This window comes from Monodelphis domestica, chromosome 3 (genome assembly GCF_027887165.1).
Source record: "Monodelphis domestica isolate mMonDom1 chromosome 3, mMonDom1.pri, whole genome shotgun sequence".
In the NCBI taxonomy this organism is placed as follows: domain Eukaryota; kingdom Metazoa; phylum Chordata; class Mammalia; order Didelphimorphia; family Didelphidae; genus Monodelphis; species Monodelphis domestica.
In genome coordinates, this window is record NC_077229.1 from 2,722,830 (window position 1) to 2,747,324 (window position 24,495).

At 40.8% G+C, this 24,495-nt stretch overlaps 1 protein-coding gene across 3 annotated transcripts in view; it reads right to left on the reverse strand.

The window, feature by feature from the left end:
- Positions 1-1,303: 1,303 nt before the first annotated feature.
- LOC107652138 (zinc finger protein 420-like) overlaps positions 1,304-24,495 on the reverse strand; it is a 181,726-nt gene continuing 158,534 nt past the window's right edge. For 2 of the 3 annotated variants that reach the window (XM_056820256.1, XM_056820255.1), the window contains exons 3-5: positions 6,660-6,786; positions 6,189-6,284; positions 1,304-3,209 (exon numbers count right to left, since the gene is read on the reverse strand). In XM_056820256.1, the coding sequence (XP_056676234.1) occupies positions 1,675-3,209; positions 6,189-6,284; positions 6,660-6,786 (1,758 nt within the window). In that variant the 3' untranslated portion in view covers positions 1,304-1,674. The remainder of the gene's footprint in view (positions 3,210-6,188; positions 6,285-6,659; positions 6,787-24,495) is intronic. The other variant, XM_056820257.1, reaches the window with a different exon arrangement.

Sequence of the window (24,495 nt, forward strand, 5' to 3'; positions counted from 1 at the left end):
AAACACCAACAACATGGAAATAGGTTCTGATCAAGGACACATGTAATACCCAATGAAATTGCACGTTGGCAGCGGTAAGGGGGGAGGGGAGGGAGGGAAATAACATGATTCTTGTAACCAAGGAATAATGTTCTAAAGTGACTAAATAAATTCCAAAAAAAAAAAAAATTCTTAATTCTGAGCAGATTAGTTTGAAAAGAAAGCATGTTTCTCCTGCCATGACCGTGTGCCAGTTTTCTGGGCTTTGCTGCAGCTGCCTTCTCCTCCCTCCCTCACTGCTTGGATGCTCCTATTGCTGCTATTCTTACTGCTAATGTTGCTGTTGCTTCCTGTGTAAGCTGGGAGTCCTTGGAGCTGGTCTCTTGAGGTTGGGAAAGTACAAATCCCTTTCCTTTCCATTGCCAGTAGCTTTATAGCCATTGTTCACTCTGACCTCTTAAGAAAGATGTGTGTGTGTGTTCTGAAAACCATTAGACTTTAACCCTTTTCCTTGGGAGGGAAGCAACCCAGATACTCCAAGAAGATTCTATCTCCAGTTTAACATTCCAGAAAACTGGAGGAAGAGTTAATCTTAATCTTTTGTTATTAGAGGATATTTATTACTGAATTAAAATTAACAAATTTTAGACCTATTTTGCACTCTGTAGTCTACTTTTCTTTTTCCAAGCCCCCATTTGGTTCTAAAGTTTGGTAGCCACTTAAGCTTTATTTTTGCCCCCAGCCACATGGCCTGGAAGCAGTTCCCTGGAAACACTTGACCTCTGGCATTTTACCCCCAGAGGGGAGGGCAAGGAAGGTTACTTCTCCAAACTAGAGACAGGAAGTAGAATTGCAAGGAGGGCCCACTCTATTATCTCAAATAGCTACTATTCCTGAGTGCAGTGGCCCTTTAAATTAGCTAGAGAATCCTGAAATTCAGGGGGAAAATTCATCTCCCTAGACCCCCTTGCCATTTTGGCCAGCCCTGTCTCTACAACACATCCCAAATGTGATTCCTTCACACTATATTCAGTGCAGAACTCTACCTCACCATGGGAAATGCCAGAGTTGTGACCTATGCAATGCAGGTGGATGATGACAATACAAAGTGGAAGGAAGCTTAGTCTGAAATTGAATTTGTAATTCTTCAGACTCCATTGCTGTGTCAGTTCATTCCCTTCTGAATAGTAAATTAGGCTATATAACTACAAGTATTGGAATTTGAGAAAAGTATTCTTAAATTCAGTGCCCATATCCTGATATGTATGTTGTTTGTTGATTTTTAAGAACTAGATAAGATTTGAAATAACACACAATACTTCAATTATAGTTTTATAGTTTATATTCTAACAAAATAGAACAAGACTAAGTTTTTCTAGCTGCTGAAAAATCCCCTGTTCTCAGCTACCCTGACAGGTAGAGAAGCATGAGAGGCAAAGTTCCAACAAATTTATATCCTGTCTGCCAGCACAGAAAAACAGGATGCGTGGGATGTTGACAAGCAGTTTGTAGGGCAACAGATTTCTAATTCGACAATGCTGCCCCCAAAAGGAGGGAAATTTTACTCCAACACATAGTAAGATTGGACCTGAATATAAACCTTTCCACATAGCTTTTATTCTTGAGGTTTCTTCCCAGTGTGGCTTTGATAGATGGCAGGATTGGAGCCCCAACTGAATGTTTTTCCATATTACTTCATTCATAAGGTTTCTCCCCAGTGTGGATTCTCTGATGTACAGCAAGATGGGAGCGCTGACTGAATGCCTTTCCACATTGTTTGCATGCATAGGGTTTGTCCCCAGTGTGGATTCTCTGATGTACAGCAAGACAGTAACTCTGAATGAATGTCTTTCCACACTGCTTACATTCATAAGGTTTCTCCCCAGTGTGGATTCTCTGATGTACAGAAATACTGGAGGTGCAAGTGAATGTCTTTCCACACTGCTTGCATTCATAAGGTCTCTCCCCAGTGTGGATTCTCTGATGTACAGCAAGACTGGACCTCTGAGTGAATGTCTTTCCACATTGCGTACATTCATAAGGTTTCTCCCCAGTGTGGATTCTCTGATGTTTAGCAAGACTGGAGGTACAAGTGAATGTCTTTCCACACTGCTTACATTCATAAGGCTTCTCCCCAGTATGGACTCTCTGATGTTTAGAAAGACTGGAGGTGGAAGCAAATGTCTTTCCACACTGCTTGCATTCATAAGGTTTCTCCCCAGTGTGGATTCTCTGATGCACATCAAGATGGTACCTCTGATTGAATGTCTTTCCACACTGCTTGCATTCATGAGGTTTCTCCCCAGTGTGGATTCTCAGGTGTACAGAAAGACTGTAGGTGCAAGTGAATGTCTTTCCACACTGCTTGCATTCATAAGGTCTCTCCCCAGTGTGGATTCTCTGATGTACTTCTAGATGGTACCTGTGATTAAATGTTTTTCCACACTGCTTGCATTCATGTGGTCTCTCCCCAGTGTGGATACTCAGGTGTACAGAAAGACCGTAGGTGCAAGTGAATGTCTTTCCACAGTGCTTACATTCATAAGGTTTCTCCCCAGTGTGGATTCTCTGATGTACAGAAAGACGGTACCTGCGAATGAATGCCTTTCCACACTGCTTGCATTCATAAGGCTTTTCCCCAGTGTGGATTCTCTGATGTTCAGCAAGACTGGAGGTACAAGTGAATGTCTTTCCACATTGCTTGCATTGATAAGGTCTCTCCCCAGTGTGGATTCTCTGATGTTTAGCAAGACCAGAGGAGCAAGTGAATGCCTTTCCACAGTGTTTGCATTCATAAGGTTTCTCCCCAGTGTGGATTCTCTGATGTACAACAAGACTGGAGGTACAAGTGAATGTCTTTCCACATTGCTTGCATTGATAAGGTCTCTCCCCAGTGTGGATTCTCTGATGTACATCAAGATGGTACCTCTGATTGAATGTCTTTCCACACTGCTTGCATTCATAAGGTTTCTGCCCAGTGTGGATTCTTTCATGTCCAGCAAGACTGGACCTGTGTATAAAAGTCTTTCTACACTGATTATTTTCACCAGATTTTTCCTCAGTGTGCATTTTTTGATGTTCAATATGAGATGACATTTGAGGTGCAACACAGAATTCCGTAGAGGCAAAGTCATCAGGACTGCCATCCATAAATCTTTGTAGGACCATTTCTTCCACAGGATAGCTCACCTCTGTTGGATTTGCCTTCATTTCAGGTCTAATCTCTCCTTCTAAAAGAAACAATCAATAAAACATACACATAGTGACATATATAACACATATATAACTATTTCCAAGCCTCAACTGTCAGAAAATAAACCACTTTCTATCCTATTACCTCAGGTAAAAAAAAAGTCTTCCAACTTGAATGGGCACAATCTATCCTTTGAAAATGCCATTGCCTCAAAGTTAAAGAACAATTTAAATGACAAAGAGCCTCCCATATGATCTCATTGTCTCTTCATAAGAAATTTGGGACTTGAGAGACTAGCTTTATTACATTCCTAACTCAGAACATGACCTCAGAAAGGCTGGATGACTGACTTAACCTGAAATCCTGGTGGCTGAGACCAAATCTTGTGACTGGGTGTCCTCTGTTGACAATACAAAACAAATCACTTTCAATCTTTTTGCTTTCATTTGCATTGTATAGATATTCAATTTTCTCTTCACAGGTATGACACCACTGGGTGCATGTAGACTAAATGTTCCTATTATTTCATCATCTAGTGTCTCTGTAATCACTATGTAATTTCCTTCATGATTGCTTTCAACTTTATTTTTGGTTCCAGTATGTGAGGTTAGATGAAGAAATTCAGCACTCTTTTTTCCATTTATGCAAGGCATAAAAGATTGTGTTGAGTTCCCTACTCCTTGAGAGAAGCCATTACTTTTCTTTTAATGGCTCTTTTCACTAAAATACAAACCTTCTACTAAATACAAATGAAATAAAAACATGGCTTTTCCCATGATTAAAACGATATCTCATATACCAACTTGAATCCATGATCCTTTTGTAAGGAAATGGGCAAGAAAGCTCATACAATTCTCTTCCCATTTCCCACCACATATAGATACTGACATTTTCATGATACTCTTTTTAAAAATCCCAATATAGGTAGTGGTGCATTCTCACTGGACCTGAGAAACTGTCTAGGATTTTTAACCATGGGCAAGTCACAATAATTCTGTTGGACTCAGGCTCTTCAACTATACATGGACATAATCATATCAAATGACTGCCAAGGTTCCTATAAGGATCAAGTGATAAAATTTATAAAGTGTATGACACATACTAGAGGCCATATGCAAATGGTGTTTATTTTATCAGTAGAATTTCCATTATTTCCTCCTTTGATTGTTTTTCTCCTTAAACTGTCATTCTCTTCACTCCTCTAGTTCCTGATTTCCCTGTTGAATTAAATGCATTTCCATTTCCCACACATCCTTTCTCCCTGGATCATGAGAGAGTGAGATTAAGGATATGTTACTTCTTTCTAAACTACCTTCATATCTGGATTCTAGACTGTGAGCTCCAGGACAGCCCAAATTGGCGTTATCTTTCCTTTGTATGTGCAGAGATTAGCTTGGTTCCTAGAACATATTTCTTATTTAATACATGTTTACTGCCTGGGCCCTGGGATTCTGTCAGGCCCAAACTCTACCAGGATCCTTGCATTCTGCTCTTTCTCCTGGAAGGCAAATATATGCTCAGGCCTCAGTTATGTTTCTGCCCCTTTCTTCCCCGTATTTCTCAGCAGTCGACAGTGACTGTTGGAACTAGAGTAGATCCAGTCCTGGAGATCCCAGAGGCTTCTCTGTAAGCTCTCATCTCCCTAAAGTGAGGTGCTGTGGTCAACTGATTGTCCAAGAATAGGATAAAGACTAGGTCCCAGAGACTAGGAAAAGGCTTGGGATGATGATTTAGGGAAAGCTTAGTCTTGGATTTCTTTCAAATAAGGCAGCAGGAGAAAAGGAAAATCAGGAAACCAGCTGCCTGGTTGTACTCTACATTGAGGTTCCCTGACCTCAGCTGGGTACTCAACAGGGCAAGGCAATCCTATGACTTCTCCTTCATCAATTCCCTTTGTCACCCACCAAGGCAGCCTTCCAAATATTTCCCTGGGCATCAGCTCTACCTCATGGTTTCCTCCTACCCCCTGCCTTAACTTCTGAGTTGAGAAGTTGGCCTCATATTCCACTGAACAAAACCTGGACCTCTCTCTTATCCTTCACATTTCACCCAGCTCATTTTCCTCTTTTTCCTCTCTGGCCTCAGGATCAGAGGAAAACGTCATTCTTCTAGCTAAATATCTCTTTCTATGGCAAAGAAGTCCATCCCAGTCCCTCATCTAAGCCCATCTATTCTTCCCCTCAGGACTCTCATTGTTTTCAGCTTCAGCCTTTCACACACTAATGAGATAAGGATTCTCTTCCTCTGGGAAACAACAAATCATTTCCCCCCAATGCTCCAAACACTCACTCGGTGTCTTCCTCCCCAGGAGATACTGTCCAAAATCTATCCTCGGGTTCATGACTAAAATGCTAGATATGGCCATTTGCAGTGAGTTATCCTGATGCCTTTACCTTGTTTTCTCTACTGTACTTTTCCCCAAAATTGTCAGTCTGGCTCTTCTGAAACCCCAGGCCACCTCCCCCATTAGACCTCTCCAGTGCTCCTTCCCTTCAGAGACTTCCCTCTCAGGATTAGCTACCCCAGAGCTGGGATCTAGAGGGTTTCTATAGAACTGTGTTGGCATGTTATTGGCTCTAACAGAGGGTGAGTTCCTGGAGGGCAGGGGATTTCCACTGAAGCACTTTATGTCCTCCATAACTTAACTCAGGACCCAGCATAGAGCAAGCCCTCATACATGTTTTTAGATACTAAAGAGCTCAGAAGGGATAAGCTTAGCCCTTCTGGCTCGTGAAGGAGACTTCTAAGCCTTTCAGTCTGAAACACTGACTTCTTAGAGGATCATAGACAGATCTCATGAAGGGAGCTGATAGGAAATGGAATCCAACAGCATCTTACAGATGGGGAAACTCGGGCTCAAGGGTTCAATGACTTGCCCAGGGAGCCCTTGTTAAAACCTCTGAAAAAGCATTCCATGTCAGATCCTCCTGCCCCCAAATCTAGCACTGCCTTCACCAGAGTACCCAGAAATCTCTGGTCACCCTGGCTCTCCTATGTCTCTTTTGTCCTCCTTCACCTGAGCAGCAGTTCCTCAGGCCTTCTTGCTCCAGTATCCACGGGGCTTCCCTCTGTTCCAAATAAGAGATCACTTCTTCTGAGGGAGCTGGAAGCCCTGGGCATGAGGAACAATCAGGAAGGAGAATTGAGAGAAGCTCACCACTGAGTTCTCTTGAGGGAAAGGTGGGGAAATTCCAGTGACTTCACTCTGAGAGTCTGTCCATGCGGTTCCCCCAGGTGTCTGCCCTCCCCCCTCAGTGAATGTAATGCAATGCAATAGCCCAGGGTAGGATGTGCCTGTTACCCTGCTGGAGGACCCTGAATGAGCAACATCACCTCCCCATCCCCCATCCTGCTCTGGTCCATTCTGGAAGAAACTCCTAAACTTCCAAAGTAGATATAAGGGTCAGTGTTCTGGGTCCTTTTGAAGCTCCAGACACAGGGACCTTGAGGAATCGGCTTCTGTCGCATCACCTTGCATTCTCCTTACCCACAGAGAGCAGGTTCCGGGCATTCTCCAGCATCACCTCCTTGTACAGCTCCTTCTGGGGAGGGGACAAGAGGCGCCACTCCTCACGCGTGAAGTCCACAGCCACATCCTTGAACGAAACCACCTCCTAGAGTAGCCCAGGGCATAGGACAGAGAGCTGAAAGCCACATCACAATGAGGAGCCCACCTCTGGTCAGTTACAGGAGGAAACTGACCCACAGAGAAGGGAGGGGCCCAAAGGTCCCGCCCCTTTTCAGTGTCAGAGGCAGCACTAGAAGCTGAGCCTTTAAGAGCCCAATGGAAGGGTGAGAAGAGCAGCTCTAGGATGCTCTGGAGGGAAGCTGAGGAGATTCTAGTATGTAAAGGGAAATCTCTAGGGGACTTCCACTGCAGCCTGGATCCCAAGGGCCCCCACGGTGGGATGTAGATGCCAGTCACATGTCTGTGGCCCTGTTGCTGTGTCCCAGGGCAGCCAGTATCACTGTGAGAGTCACCAACATCCCCCAGGCTGAGTCATGGGTGGGGGAGCTGGGAAGGAGGTAAAAGGTAGGTGAGGGAACGAGAGGGGCCTTTTGTACCTCCCTCGGAAGTCACTGGCTCTCTGGGCTGGGGGTTACTCTCTGAGCTTTCCTGATCTCTTGATCTCTGGTAAGTCCAGCCTGAGCAAGCTGAATCGAGGAGATCTAGAAAGGCTGAGACCTCCCTCCCTCCTTCCTTCCCTCTCCCTCTCTCTCTTTACTAATAAATGCTCATTAATCAAGTAATAAGCCACCAGATCAGATTTTACTTATAATACTGTGGAAGGCACGAGAAAGGAGAGAAGGTGCTCCACAGAGCTCGGGGACTCAGGCTGCAGCCCGGGTGACCCATCCTCAGAGAAGGCTGAGCTGATCTTGCACCATTTACTTATTGTTCATATTGACCAGTAACTGCTTTTGTTTGGTAACTGCCCGAGTCCTGCTTCTCTGCCTCCTGACTCAGCTCCACACTCAGACAGCCTGTAAAAGTGCAGAATCCAGCTCTTGGGCACCTCATCACTGTTCTAACCTCATTTCAAGGCATTAACTGACCCTCGAAGATTCAGGCGAGCCCCAGGGAATCAGCTCTGGTCTTTCTACTCCCTTGAACCATCTCTGGTTTGCTGCTCAGTCGAGGCCCTGACCTTGCATTGGACTCACACAAAAATCTCTTCTTAGTCTGGGGAGAGGAGGGCTGGGGCACTGCTGGCCCTTATTATTGATAATTCCAATCAATCATAGTGTCTCTTAATTATCCCAGCTCTATAACCACTGGTGACCCTCCATCCTGTGATAGCCATCACATACTCTGTCTCGTCTTTGTTCTGCATTCCCTCAAACCTATCAATGAGATCTAACCTTCTGTTTAGGATTTGGATCATTAACAGAGGCAAGCCCCTGACCCCTTTCTGTGATATGCAGCATTCCCTTGCTTGTCTTCCTTGGGAGAGGTGCCTCAGTTTACCCTCTGGTTAAATTTCACTCCCAACATCTGCAAATGTGAGCTTCGCAATGCTAGACAGAACAGCTGATGTTCACTAGTGAAGAGGAGTCTGCCGTATTTTTAGAAAGAGTCCCCAAAGGGAAGAGATCATTTGCTTCTTGAATATCCCAAGCAGCAGAAATGCAGGAGGAGTGAATAACTGAAGACAAAAGTAACAGCAGAACATCAGAGAAAGCTGAAAGAAGCTTCTTTAAAAAACTATAGACAAGGGGGCAGCTGGGTAGCTCAGTGGATTGAGAGCCAGACCTAGAGACGGGAGGTCCTAGGCTCAAATCTGGCCTTAGACACTTCCCAGCTGTGCGACCCTGGGCAAGTCACTTAACCCCCATTGCCTTTAAAAAAAAAAACTATAGACAAGGAGAAAGGGAGGAAGGAGGAAACCTGGGAGAACTAAAGGTGAAGCTGAAGACAGAGGGGGTCATGGGAAGATCCCTGTGGTGTCCCATCTACTCCAGAAGGATGTTTCCTGTGTTGGACTGCAGAACTACAGGGGAGAAGAGGAGGTAGATACAGAGAAAACAGGGACACACGAGGGCATCTCAAGGATCAGAAACTTTCATTTCCATCCCCTCTATATTCAGCAGCTGTTCTGCCCTTCTGGGGATTCCCCAAGAGGTAAAAGACAGTCCTTGCCCTCCAGGAGCTCACAGTCCGGGGGAAGGAGACAATACACAGAAACATGGACACAAAACAAGCTCTGCCTAGGAGAAATGGGGAAGAATGGAAAGGATGGAGGTACTCTGAGAGGGACGAGGGAAGGTTTCCTGTAGAAAGTTTTTAGTCTTTGGTTGGGACTTACAGTAAGTTTAAATTGATCAGTGATTTAAAATGTGGAGGGAAAATATTCCAGACATGAGGTAAAGCCATTGAACATGTCTGGAACGAGACACAGCCAGATCCCATGGTGGATAGAGTGCCAGATCTGGAGTCAGGAAGACTTGGATTCAAATGTGACCTCAGTCATTTCCTAGCTGTGTGATCCTGGATAAGTCACTTAACTCTGACTGCCGAGACTTCATCACTCCTCTATCTTAGATAAGATTGCTAAACTGGAAAGAGGGCATAATAATCGACCAATGGCACTTGCCCCTCTCCAGGAATCTAATTCTTGATCCATTACCTGCTAATTCTGCAAGAAGAAGGGGCACAGAATGATAGAGTGTAGGACTTTATTCAAGGCAATCAGAAGGAATATGCAGTTTAGTAATAACTACAGAAGTGATAATTATAGAAATAACTCTAATAATGATAATGGAAACCACAACATTAGGAAAGATAACTATAGGAATAGATATTGGGAGAATGCTAACTCAAACTAAGTGACTCCACAACAATATAACTTAAGTGGTGCTCGTCCAAAAAGCACTCGGGACAGTGCGGATGAAGAGGAGAATTCAGGAATTAGTGGACATTGATAAAAGACTGAAATTTTTAAATTTAAAGACTTTGGAAAATTTGCAGAGAAGAAGATTACCGGATTAATGAATTATACTTTGGGGTAATGTATTATAGCACAAAATAACAGCATTTATTCACATACAAACAAATATATTTACTACTATGGAATTGCAGAAGAAGAACATTTCAAGCAGGAGGAGAGTAGAGAAGGAATATCTGAAGTAGTGGTAAGTATATGGCATACAACAGTAACAAAACAGCAATACTGACCTTACACTAGCGAAACAACACAACAGCAAAAGGAACAACTTAAAACATAAACATGGTTAGGCTACATTGAATCACTACTTAAATGAGTGAAACAATGTATAGTTAGGGCACTAACGGTGTTATAATTAGCTATAGCTAAGTTAATTACTAATAAAAGGTAGATACTTAGATTTAGTTCAAGTATAGAAACCTAGTTAGAAGAATTTTAAAGATAGGGATTAGTTAGGTAGGATTAAGTAGATAAGAAAACCGGATTCTGGGGGCAGCTGGGTAGCTCAGTGGATTCAGAGACAGGGGGTCCTGGGTTCTAATCTGGCCTCAGACACTTCCCAGCTATGTGACCCTGGGCAAGTGGCATAACCCCCATTGCCTAGCTCTTACTGCTCTTCTACCTCAGAACCAATACAAGGTATTGATTCCAAGACAGAAGGTGAGTGTAAACCTCAAAATTCCTTAGACTTATAAATGTTGGAAATTTCACCATTGGGATATTTCATACTTGGAAAATTTCTTACTGATAGTCTATTGGAATGGGAACTCCATTGGCATGGGAGGTTCCTTCTCTTCCCTTCTTAAGATTACTTTAGGACAGAAACCCTTTGCTGAACAATGGAAAGGACTTTGACCTATGCTTAAGCATAGAACAGGAATTTCTTTGAGTCTTGATTGATTTTAGAATTGATACAATGGAGATACTTGGAATAAATCTCCACCCTATTCAGTCCTAATAGGATTGAGTAAGGGCTGCAGCCTAGATCAAAATTTAATTATTCCAATCTCTACCATACTCAAGTTAACAGGATTTAGAAAGGGCTGTAGCAAAGGAGTATAGATTTAATCATTTGAAAATATGACCTTCAACAGACATGTGCAAAAGCCAGAAACCTCTGGGCGGTCCTGGGTTAAGCGAGAGCCTCCATTGACAGGGAAATTGATGAAGAGTGATTGGTAGATGTGAGGACTGAGGGGAGGCAACTTGGATGGTGTCCTTAAAGATAGGAGGGTCTGGAGACTGAAGAAGGGATGGAGTTTTTTGGTCGGTGGTTCCTGGGCTCTGAGGAAGCTTGCTCTGAAGGAAGCTGAAGGTGGGGGCCTCTGAGACTGTTTCTCCATTTTGGACACGTGAGTGAAAGGGACTGATCTCTTTTCTTTGCCCCAGCTATCTAAGGGCTTGGGCCTTTTGGCCCAGCCTAAACAGAGGGGGTATTTAAGCCCTATTCCCTTCTCTCCCCTTTCTCTCTCTCTATATATATCTCTAATTCCTTTCTTGCTCCTATTGTAATTAAACTCCAAAAAGGCTGACGGCTGACTTGAGTTTTCATTTAGGAATTACATAGCTGATTCCTTGGCGACCTTAAATTAATATATATCAGTCTTTTAAAGTGATTCCCTTGTAACATTGTGGCGACCACGAAGGGACTCTAAAGAATCCTCTCAATAAAACTTTTTCCTTGCCTTTTTACTATACTGTTTCACCACTTAGTCCTTTTTTTAAAAAAAAAAAAACTTGGCTTAAAGACACAGCTGCTAGAACACGTGAGTATAAAAAACTTTTTCTCTTTTCTCCTTAAGTTAAATTGGAATCAGCAGTTTTTTCTTTTTCTTCCCTTTAATCTTAAGGGACAGCTGGGTAGCTCAGCGGATTGAGAGCCAGCCCTAGAGGCAGAAGGTCCTGGGTTCAAATCGGACCTCAGATACTTCCCAGCTGTGTGACTCTGATAGACAGAAAACAGCTGTTTTTAAATCTCAGCAACAGGACTCTAAAGTCCTGGCTGGAAGAACTGTTTCTAAATATCCTTTCCCTTAAGGAACAACTTCCTGGATTAAAAAAAAAAAAAACCCTGTGGAAAGTTTGTTGCTTTGCCCTGCTCCCCACGTGTTTTGTGAAATTACAAAATATACATATAAAAATGAGTACTACATTCTTTGACAATTATATGGCAGCTGAAGAAGTAGGGGCATTGAGGAATGAAGGATACCTCCAAATTTTTATATTAATAGGTACTGTCATTTTTGTACTCCTCAATACTATATTTAGAGATGAAAAAATAAAAAATATTGAGGATAAAATAAAACAAAATGAGGATAAAATAAAACAAAATGAGGATAAAATAAAACAAAATGAGGATAAAATAAAACAAAATGAGGATAAAATAGAAAATATTGAGGATAAAATAGAAAATGTTGAGGATAAAATAGAAAAAAATGAGGATAAAATAGAAAATATTGAGGATAAAATAGAAAATATTGAGGATAAAATAGAAAAAATTGAGGATACAATAGAAAAAATTGAGGATACAATAGAAAAAATTGAGGATAAAATAGGAAATATTGAGAATAAAATAGAAAAACTTGAGGATAAAATAGGAAATATTGAGAATAAAATAGGAAATATTGAGGATAAAATGGGAGATATGGAAGATAAAATAGGAAAAATTGAGGATAAAATGCAAGCCCAATTAGAAGATCTAAAATGTTTCTTACAGGATCAATGGGCAAACACCCACTCTACCAGAAACAGACCTGTTTCTGAACCTTTGAATGAGGAAATTTCCTTCCCTGAAATAGAGATGGAAAACACCTTCCCTATAGCCCAGTTAACAGACTGCTTCTCTCGTGCAGTGCAAATCTTGTCTGAATTTAATCCCCAAAACCCTTCCCCTGCAATCCCAGCTTCTCATGTTCCTTCTCCTACAGAAAACCAAATTCCAATGCAAGGGAGATCTTGTCCTCCTAGAGAAACCTGTCCTTGTCAAACTGACCCACAGGTGCAAAATTCAACTAGAGGCCTGTTTCCTCTAAGAGAAGTACCTGAAATAGGACGAAATGGGGATGTGGTGACTTTAAGACATAGGATACCGTTTACTCCCCAAGAAATAAATGAATTTACACGAAATATCCCCACATATGAACAAGATCCTTTTCTAGTAACAAAAAAGATGGGAGACATATTTTTTCAATATAATCCGTCTTACAAGGACGTTGAGAGCTTACTACAGGCTTTTTTAAGTGAACGTGAAAAAAATAAAATAATTGCTCATGTCAAAACCCGGGGGCGTAATGCAGCACATTGGCCATCTCAGGATCCCGAATGGGACTATAATAATCCTGAGGACTATCTACAACTATACCGTTGTAGAGAGGCCATCCTCACAGCCATGAAGGAATGTGCGGACAGTACAGATAAGTGGATGGAACTGGAAAAAATTAAGCAAAAGGAAAACGAAACACCCTCCAGATTTATGGACAGAATTATCGAGTTTGGGGACAGATACTTAGATTGGGACTTAAATAAAGAGAATAGTTTAAGACAAGTTAGAAGAATCTTTGTAAATAATTCATGCAAAGTAATTAAAAATTATTTTAAAACACAATGCCCAAGATGGTCAGATATGGACCTTGAAGAATTGCGAAAAACAGCTATATATGTTTTTAAGGGAAACGAAGAAAAGGAGAAAGAGAATAATGATGACATGGAGGAAATGAAGAAAAAAATGAGATGTGTAATAGATAGGATAACTAAATTAGAAAGTGGGCATGATAATGAACCAACGACAATTGCCCCTCTCCAGAAATCCAATTACCAATCCATTACTTGCCACTTCTGTGAGAAGAAGGGCCACAAAATGATGGAATGTAGAACCTTTCTTAAGATGTTTGGAAGGAATACACAGTTTAATAATGGTTTTAGAAATAATAACTATAGAAATTATGATAATGGTTATAGAAACCAAAATTCTAGAAATTATAATAATGACTATGGAAATAACTATAATGAATATAGAAATAAGAGCTTTAGAAACCAGAATTATAGAAATAGGAATTGGGAATTTAATGACAATGCTCAAATTGAAGAAAATTTTAATGATTATACTCAACAATATATGAGAAATGGCGCTCGTCCAAAAATTACTAGAGGTACTAATGACCCTCAGAGAGGTGCCCTTCAGGGGGGTGCCCAAGGAATATCCCAAACACAATGATGGTGCCCGGGGGGGGCTGGGGCACAGGAATCAGAGGATACAACCTTTGATTTCCCAGACCCTGATGTCCTACTACCCGTTGTCCCTATCCACTGCCCTCCCCATACTAATGAACCCCATGTTACCTTAAAAGTGGGTAACACCTATTATGATTGTCTATTAGACACCGGAGCTTCCTGGTCTGTATTAAAGAGAACACCTGATTTACAATGTTATTCTATTGGCTCAGAGAATGTAATGGGAGTATCAGGAATAACCCAAAGAGTTAAAAGACTTCCTCCTAGAATGGTGTCTGTAGGACCCCTGGAGGTACAACACTCCTTCCTTTTGATGCCTGACTCCCCTTTAAATTTGCTGGGGAGGGACCTTCTATGCAAACTCAGAGCCACAATAACCTGCTCCCCAGATGGCTCATTATCATTAGAAGTACCAGAGGAATCTTTAAATTTACTCCCTGTACTTCTCTCTGAAAACCAGGAGGCAAAAGAACCTTCCATTTTTGAAATACCTAAAGATATACCGGAGTCTCTTTGGGCCACATCTTCTTCTGATGTAGGCTTACTTAAATCTGCTGTTCCTGTGCAGATAAAAACTAAATCTAGCCCACCTCCTTCTATCCCTCAGTATCCCCTCTCAAAGGAGGAAATTGAGGGTATTACACCAGTTATTAACTCATTAATAGAACAGGGAATAATAATCCCTTGCAAATCTGAATACAACACGCCCATCCTGCCAATTAAAAAACCAAAAAAAGGACCCGATGGCAAGCACATCTATAGATTCGTACAGGATCTAAGGGCAGTGAATAATCATGTTATAAAGAGACACTCCGTAGTTTCTAACATACATACTATTATTTCATCTATTCCTAGCACAGCTACATACTTTACAGTAGTAGACTTGTGTTCAGCTTTCTTTTCCATACCAATACATGAAAACTCCAGGCATATTTTTGCTTTCACCTGGAAGGGCTCACAATATACCTGGTGTCGGCTGCCACAGGGTTATGTCGAAAGTCCGAGCTTATTTGAGCAAATTTTGAGCCAAGACACAGACAATATAACATTTAAAAATAGCAAATTAATCAAATATGTAGATGATCTACTCTTGGCTTCAACAGATGCAGAAACATGTCAAGAAGATAGCAAACACCTTCTTTTGGAATTGCACAAAAGAGGACATAAAATCTCTAAGGATAAAGTTCAATGGTGTCTCCAAAAAGTAGAATATTTGGGATTCATCTTGACTGCGGGTGCTCGTTATATTTCTCCAAAACGAATTGAGAACATTCAAAAATTGAGTGCTCCTACCACTAAGAAACAGCTGAGAGCAATTTTAGGAGCAACAGGGTTTTGTAGACAATGGATTCCTTGCTATGGGGAAATCACTAAACCCCTTATAGCATTAACAAAGGATTCAGTTCCTGAACCCCTCAAATTAGAGCCTGAACACTTGTCAGCTCTAACAGATCTGAAAAAGGCTATCATGTCTGCCCCTGCTCTAGGCATCCCAGATTACAACAAGCCATTTACTTTATATGTGCATGAGCGAAGAGGAGTAGCCTCTGGTGTGTTAACTCAGACTTTGGGACCTTCTCAGCGCCCAATTGCTTATTATTCTGCCCAACTAGACCCAGTAGCAGCAGGAGCACCACCATGCCTTAGAGGAGTAGCTGCTACAGCCTTACTAGTAACAAAAACCGTTGATTTAGTATTGGGATGTCCATTAACAATAATGTGCCCACATGAGATTGAAGCATTATTGGTAAAACATAGAACACAGGCATTCTCGGATCAGAGAATTACAAGGTATGAAATAACCTTATTAAATAGTGAAAATATTACCTTGAAACGCTGTTCAACTCTTAACCCTGCCACCTTGCTTCCAGATTTACCTACTTCAGGAGAACCACTACATAACTGCGAAACATTAGTGTCCATGGCAGAAAAGCCTCGAGATAATCTCTTGGACACTCCCTTAGACAATGCAGATCTGATTTTATTTACCGATGGTTCCTCTTTTATGAGGGATGGCATACGTTACACTGGAGCTGCCGTAGTCTCAGAATTTGCCACTGAATGGTCAGCTTCACTACCTTCTAACATTAGCGCTCAAGGAGCAGAACTCATAGCTCTAAAACAAGCTTGTATAATTGCCAAGGATAAAAAGGCAACAATTTATACAGATTCTAGATATGCTTTCGGCATTTGTCACTCAGTCGGGATGCTATGGCTCCAAAGAGGATTTTTAACCTCAGCTGGAAAATCCATAGCTAATGCAGAAATTATTAATGAAGTTCTTTCTGCTCTCAAACTGCCTAAAGCCCTAGCTGTGGTTCATTGCTCTGCCCATACAGGTGGCTCTGACCCTGTCTCTAGAGGAAATGACCGAGCAGATGCCGCTGCAAAACTAGCAGCCATAGAAGGACCTGGATTAATTTTAACATTAACAACCACTGATAATTTAAATTTATCACTTTCCTATAATGAAAAGGAAGTGGAAAAATGGAAACAAAAATTTAAAGCAAAACAAATTAATGGAGTATGGGTGTCACCTGAAGGAAAACCCCTGCTCCCTAGAAGTTTCTATAACCAAATTTGCCAATCTATTCATAAAAATGGTCATTTTGGTACCCAGGGCATCGTGGACTCTGTTAAGAGAGTATGGATAGCCCCTGGTATAACTACCATAGCCTCTAAAGTGTGTTCATCCTGCCCTATTTGCCAGGCATATAACCAACATGCATATCGTGGAAAAGCCTTTGGGGGACGTCCTCTGGCTTACACACCTTTTGAACATCTACAGATAGATTTCATTACAATGCCAAAAGCTGGACGTTATAAATTTTGTCTAGTAATTGTAGATCAACTAACCAGATGGCCGGAAGCATTTCCTACAACCCGAGCCACAGCAGATTTTGTTGCAAAGATACTTTTAAAAGAAATTATCCCTCGTTTTGGCCTACCAGCACGTATTGACTCCGATAGAGGGAGTCATTTTACCGATTCTGTCTTAAATCAAATATATTCTTGCTTGGGGATAACTCCAAAATTCCATGTTCCATATCACCCCCAGAGCTCAGGCCAAGTGGAGAGGATGAATAAAGAACTTAAGACTATGATTGGCAAATTATGCACTGAGACCCATTTAAAATGGCCTGAAATTCTCCCTCTGGCCCTATTTTATCTTAGAAGCAGGCCTAGAGGAGACTTACATATTTCACCATTTGAGATGCTTTTTGGACATCCGCCTATACAGGCTAAGCCTTTCTCCCCGGCTTATACATCGCTATTAGGGGGAGATATTACTATTGCTTCCTATATACAGGAGTTACAGCACAAACTACGTGAACTTCATGAATCTGGAGCTGCAGTACAAGCTGGACCATTAGACTTTTCTCTGCATGACCTGAACCCAGGAGATAAAGTTTATATCAAGAATTTCAAGCGAACTGGAGCAACTGAACCTTCATGGGAAGGACCATTCCAAATATTATTAACTACTCCAACATCTATAAAGATTGGAGAAAGAGACTCTTGGATTCACTGCTCACATGTGAAGAAAGCATCTTCTGCTGAGACTGATTGACTCTATCCTATCATATGAATTGTGACTCTATCTTATCATAAGAATTGGAGATAATAATCCATAGACAAATGGATGCTGGTTTTTTTTTCTTTCAAGAATATATTGAATTACTGATTTTTTTTCTTATTTTTTCTTATTTCTTTTCTTTTATTTTTTATCAGAATTTGATTTTTTTCTCATTTTTTGTACTGAAGGTACACATAATTAATATTAATATTATTTTTTTCCCTGCAGTAATACAAGTTAATATATATACTCTTGCTATAATATCAATATATGCCTAAAAGCTTTAAACTATGGGAACCTGCCATTTATTGATAAAATATTATAGGACTGAGATTAATGTTTGTGTCTGATTCCAGGAAAAGGGATAAAAACAAGGAGCACAGACTAAACCTGAATAGTGCCAATAGAGCACACATGAAATATTAAAGTGAGACTCAAGGTTGCGACGCTTAACTTATGTTTAAGTCGTAGGACTTCCTTGTATCTACACTCCTTTTGAAGTACTCAAACAAGTACAAAGCTTGACTATCATGCTGGCTCCCTATATCTCTGAAGGAAAAAAATCAGACAAGGGAATGACATTTCCCCATCAAAATAGAATTCTAATTCTTTTCTTCTTATATTATGGCAACTTCCTGTAGTCTTGGCTACAAATGGCTAAGTGAAATATTACTGCATTCTGTCCTACATACTTGTGGGATAGAAATTACTTTAAACTGGACCTATACAAGGCCTATTTTGAATTTTTCTTATGTTTTTGATTATTTTTCTATTCTTTTGATAATTGACACATACACCCCCATAACTGAACATTGCATTCTGAGCTAAACTTGATAATTTTTTTTTAATACTTACTTCAGGGGGGATTGTATTTTAATTTAAAATCTAAGAATTTTTTGAATTTTTTTTGTTTGAGATTATATTTTTATAAAAATCCAAGACTTTTGTTTAAGATTTTACTTTTATAAAAAATTCAAAGATTTTGATTTTGTTCAAGAAAAGATCTTCAAGAAAGAAGCTTGAAACTTTTATATCCAGAGAATGAACTGTTGCAGAAAGATGCCAAAAACCTACACTTCATCAAGAAGATCAAGAATGAACTTTGGATGTGATTGATTGGACTGAACTTTTGATTGAACATTTATTGTAACATTTATGCCAAAAGGGACTGCCCCTAATTTGGCTTTCTGTCAATGCGCCTAGCAAACATTGGTTTTGCTTTCTTTTCTTTTCTATTTCCTCTCTCACTATTCTAATTTCTCCTAGAAAATTGAATATTGTGTATATCTTTAGTTAGAAGTGAATTTAGAACTACAAAATGATTATGTTAAATGATCAATGGGGAGACTAGTCTCCCAATGATCATCAGGGGGGATTGTAAACCTCAAAATTCCTTAGACTTATAAATGTTGGAAATTTCACCATTGGGATATTTCATACTTGGAAAATTTCTTACTGATAGTCTATTGGAATGGGAACTCCATTGGCATGGGAGGTTCCTTCTCTTCCCTTCTTAAGATTACTTTAGGACAGAAACCCTTTGCTGAACAATGGAAAGGACTTTGACCTATGCTTAAGCATAGAACAGGAATTTCTTTGAGTCTTGATTGATTTTAGAATTGATACAATGGAGATACTTGGAATAAATCTCCACCCTATTCAGTCCTAATAGGATTGAGTAAGGGCTGCAGCCTAGATCAAAATTTAATTATTCCAATCTCTACCATACTCAAGTTAACAGGATTTAGAAAGGGCTGTAGCAAAGGAGTATAGATTTAATCATTTGAAAATATGACCTTCAACAGACATGTGCAAAAGCCAGAAACCTCTGGGCGGTCCTGGGTTAAGCGAGAGCCTCCATTGACAGGGAAATTGATGAAGAGTGATTGGTAGATGTGAGGACTGAGGGGAGGCAACTTGGATGGTGTCCTTAAAGATAGGAGGGTCTGGAGACTGAAGAAGGGATGGAGTTTTTTGGTCGGTGGTTCCTGGGCTCTGAGGAAGCTTGCTCTGAAGGAAGCTGAAGGTGGGGGCCTCTGAGACTGTTTCTCCATTTTGGACACGTGAGTGAAAGGGACTGATCTCTTTTCTTTGCCCCAGCTATCTAAGGGCTTGGGCCTTTTGGCCCAGCCTAAACAGAGGGGGTATTTAAGCCCTATTCCCTTCTCTCCCCTTTCTCTCTCTCTATATATATCTCTAATTCCTTTCTTGCTCCTATTGTAATTAAACTCCAAAAAGGCTGACGGCTGACTTGAGTTTTCATTTAGGAATTACATAGCTGATTCCTTGGCGACCTTAAATTAATATATATCAGTCTTTTAAAGTGATTCCCTTGTAACATGAGGTTCAAAAAAAGAAAACTAGATTCTGACTACTACACACATTACACAAACATATATCACATATAAAAAAATGTAAACAAATATGTAAATAGGGTGTATAATAGGATTACAAATTAATTGTATTATAGTGCATGTGCATATGTAACTATGAAGTGTACATAAGTGCATATGTGTGTAGCACACATGTATGTATTTTATGTGTGTACTATATGTATATAAATTATGTACGTAGCTCAATTATATTTATTGTTACATGTATGTGCATAAGTGACTTTAATGTTTAGTTTGATTTTCAGTGTAAAACTTAAGCAATGTTGTTTATTGTAATTTTCAAAAGATTTTGCATGGCAGTTATGTTCGTCTTTTGTTTGATGACATTTGTTTTGCTTTTGCTTCTGTTTTGACTCTATTTTGTGAGATTGTGTTTGGGAAACAAACTTGTTCGTTATTGAATTCCGTTTCCTTTTTCCTTGTTAAATTCCCTAGAGTAGGTTAGTATTAGTTAGAGTAAGAGAGTTGAGTGTAGGTTGTTTGTTATTTGGTGTAGATATCTTAGTTTAGGTAATTGGTAAGTATTTTAGACTGTGCACAAATGCAAAAATAATGTTTTCAACACGATTTATGCTTTGTGCAAAGGGGGGAATGTAATAAGAAAAGGAAGACTGCAAAAGGATTTTTGCAATATGAACTTCCATTTGATTAACAGGGACATGTGATGGAAAGTCACATGGGAGGCTGAGTCAAGATCCTGAGTGCAGATTCTAAGGTTCCAACTTAAACAGTCTGCTGGAGGAAGCTTTTGCAGGAGATTGGAGATTTTCCATCTGTCTAGCAGGTTTCTGGCCCTTTGGAAGATACCAGCTTGAGTGAGAGAAAACCTGCATGGACGGTTGTTGGCAGCTGGACAGAAGACCACAGAAGAACCACTTCTCTACTGAACCTACTTTGGACATTTCTTCTGGGATCTTGGCTCATATACTGGACTCTATTTTGTGAGATCATGTTTGGGGAAACTTAATTTATTTGGCATAGATAACAGCCATTAAGATAATTTTATGGGAATTAGGTTTGGGGTTAAGATCCAGAACCTACCCGTACCCTTTTACCCTCCTTCCTCTCAAAATTCTATGTCAAGGAAGTTTAATCCCCTCTCCCTCCTCGGGAGCTTTACCTGTCCATCAAACATTTCTGACATACCACAGTTGTGCTAGGTTTTGCATCAGTCCATGTGTGGTGAGTCAATAAAGGTCAAGGCTTTGGGAGAATTGAGAAAGAACGGGGGGGGGGGGGGGGGGGGCGGGAGAACAGTGGGGGGGGGGAACAGTCAGGAGGGGGGGATGAGGAAAGAGACTGGCAGGCTAGGCACCACGAGGTCAGGTTACTTTTAGGAACGTTTACCTACCGTTCCAATAAACTTTATAAAATATATACCTGGGTAGAAATATTATTCCAATTTTTACAGATGGCAACCATAGTCAGGGAGTTTTTTTAGGACCCAAATTTTCTTCTGAGAGAAGTTTTGAGTAGGTATAGCTTAGGTAAGAAAAAAAATGGCTTCAGTTTGCTGGCCTGCCTTCATATGCGAAAGGAACTGTGGAGGAGAGAGGGAACAGGCTGCTGTTTTTGCCTAGATCCTATCACATTGGATTGGAAATACTCCTTCCATGGTGGCACCCCAACAGCACCCTACCCTTTTTTTCTTTCAGCTTGAATAGGGGTGAAGGGGCCTTTCTGCCCTTACTGAATCCAGTGGGTTTTAGAACCCAACAGGAACTCCTGCTCTTTTCCTTTCCACAGCATGCAAGGTCCTAGTGTTCCTTCTTTTAGCCTAGCGCAATGCAGGATGGGGGGGAAACACCTTGAACAAATCATGGGTGTTCTTCTAAGTTAGAGTTAGGGGCTCCCTGGGGCAGTAGAGTAGGGAAAGGACACTTTTTGCCCAAAACAGGACCAGAGACTCAGGCAGGAGAGGGGCTGTTTTTTCCCCCCAGATCGTTAAGGACTCCCCACATGATCACCTCCCCAACCTCCCCCACCAGATCCAACTTATTTTGGATGAGAATGGTGAGGTAAAGGACAGTCTGGTTTTCCAAGGCTTTTGAAAACACAGGCTTTTAGCCACTGTGTAGCTGGCTGCTGGGACTCTGATGCAAAGCCCTCACACTGCACTTGGCACAGCATAGCCCTTATGGCCTGGGGGAACAGTGGACAGGGGTGGCTCCCTAGGAATTGGTGCAATCACCACCCCAAAATTACAAATGGGACTGAGTTTGGTTTTTTTTAAACCAAGGGGCACTAGGACCAAACAAATCTTTTCCCAAGCTCCATACCTGATGGACTGCTGCAACAGGGACCTGCTCAGAGACACATTTTAAATTAACCCTGGGGGTCCTTCCAGGCTGTGGAGTAGGGTTAGGGACTCCCTGCCCCCCCCCCAACTTTGAAAACACATGCTGGTTCGAGGGGAAGGGATTTAACTCCAATTTTCTTTCCCTTCTCCCTTCCCCCCAAAACAGTCCTTTGACCTGGGCTAAAAGGAAGTGCTTTGTGGGATTATTTTCTCTCCCTCCCCCACCTTCTGCACTTTCCTGGCAGACTGCCTGCTTTCTTTAGCATATCTAAAGCCACATTTTCTGTCTCAAAACTGCCTTGTTGAATAACTGCCTTCTTTAACATATTAAAAGCCAAAATTTCTTTCTTTCCTTTATCTGACTGCTTGCTTAGATAGACCTACCCACAGGTGCCATGCACTCTACACCCATTTATAGCACCACCTACTTTCCAGAATTAAAACTGCAGGAAAATACAAAGAATTCCTTTGCTACTGCTTCTAGTGATCTAAAATAATGCTATTAAATGGTATACATTTAAATAAAAGGGTTATTATTAGAAAATATTAATAATATTGAATTTCCTCTGAGAGTTGTCCCTACATATAACAGACATGGAGATTTGGTAAACATTAGACATTATAAACCCTTTTCTCCACAAGAGATTGAGAGATTCAAAGACAAATCACCTTCTTATGAAGCCGAAGCTGTGGTGGTAATAAGTAAGTCTGAAAGCATTGTTCACACATATAATTCCACATGGCTTGATGTAGAAGATTTGCTCCAGGTCTTGCTAACAGAAAAGGAAAGGAATAAGATTCTTTCTCTTGTTAATCAGGCTCAAGGAGAGGGAACAGCTCATTGGCCAACTGAAGATCCCTAATTCAGAGCAAGATTACTTACAACCATGCCAGGCTAGAAATGCATTGGTAAAAGCTATGAGAGCCTATTCTGATAGACTTGGTACATGGTCTAAATTTGAAGATCTTTAGCAAGAAGACAGTGAAATCCCATCCCAATTTATGGATAGACTTACTGAGCTGGGAGGAATATATATTGAGCTTGATATATATATATCAATATACATATTGAGAGAAAGGGACCTTAGATAAATCAGAATACAATTTGTCAAAAACAGTTATAAGGTAGTTAGGAACTATGTTATGATTTGCAGTCTTAATTGGCCTACCCTGGACCTTGAAGAATTAAAGAGTGGCAGTTTAAGCCTTTGAGGGACATAAGGAAAAGGAGAAAGAGAACACTGATTTAGTGGAAGGATTAAGGAAGGAAATAAAGGAATTGACTGCTACACAAGGTGAGAAGGATAAAGAGAATGCTATTTCAGTAGAGACATTGAGCAAGAAAATAAAAGAATTAACTGAAACAGTTGGAAAGGTAAAGCAAGGAGCGATCATAGCTCCCTTACAAGAATCCACAAAACAATCACTAACATGTTATTTCTGTGGAAAAGTTGGTCATATAATTATGAAATGTAAGAAGAGGAATCAGGCAAATAGGAATAGAAGTTTCAGGAATAATATTGATAGGAGGAATAGTTATTCAAATGAGGCTAATCAAAACTCACACCCAAATACCTGTACTCAGTGTGGGAACTCCCCTAAGTAAGGGGGACCCCAGAGGTGTGGACAAAGGAATTGTGATGACTGATGGTACTTAGAAGGGGAAGGAACCTCAAGGAGTCTGGAGGTGAATTTTAAACCTTTTCAGACCTCATTACCTTATTGATATTAACTGTTTTAGTTTGTTACTCTCCCCAGAATGAAGAAGTCTCTGTAACCATACCCATACCCAGGGAGCTTAGGCCTAGAAGGCCAAGGTAGAGAAGGAATCAGTCCTTGACTCACGTAACCGATATGAAAGAAGCTGTCTGCGGGCCTCCTCCCTGCTCAAGCTCGCAGGAACTGGCTCCCAGCCCTGTCCAGGCCTAAGCTCCCTCTGGCTCAGCCAGAAGGTTGAGTTAACCTCTTTCCCTTTCCTCTTCTCTCCTTCTCTCCCTCATCCTTTTCTTACTCTCATTGCGATTAAACCACCATAAACTCCATTCTGACTTGAGTGTTTCATTTAGGAAATTATATAGCTGAATTCCCTGGCGACCATAAATTAATATTTTAACAATCTTTAAAGGTGATTTTCACCATAACAATCTCTAGGATACAAGCCTAGATGAAAGAGTACGCACAGTTTGAAAGCCTTTTGAACAAAGTTCCAAATGGTCCCCCAAATGGTCAATCAGTGGATGATAACTCCACCAACTATGCATGAGTGTACCCAGCTTTCACACATGTCTGAAGTGATCCTTTCCTTTTTCTAGCACAATGGCAAAATTGACTGCCGTGAGAGGGTGCCTCAAAGGTTAAGTTTTACTTTGCAGTTCAAG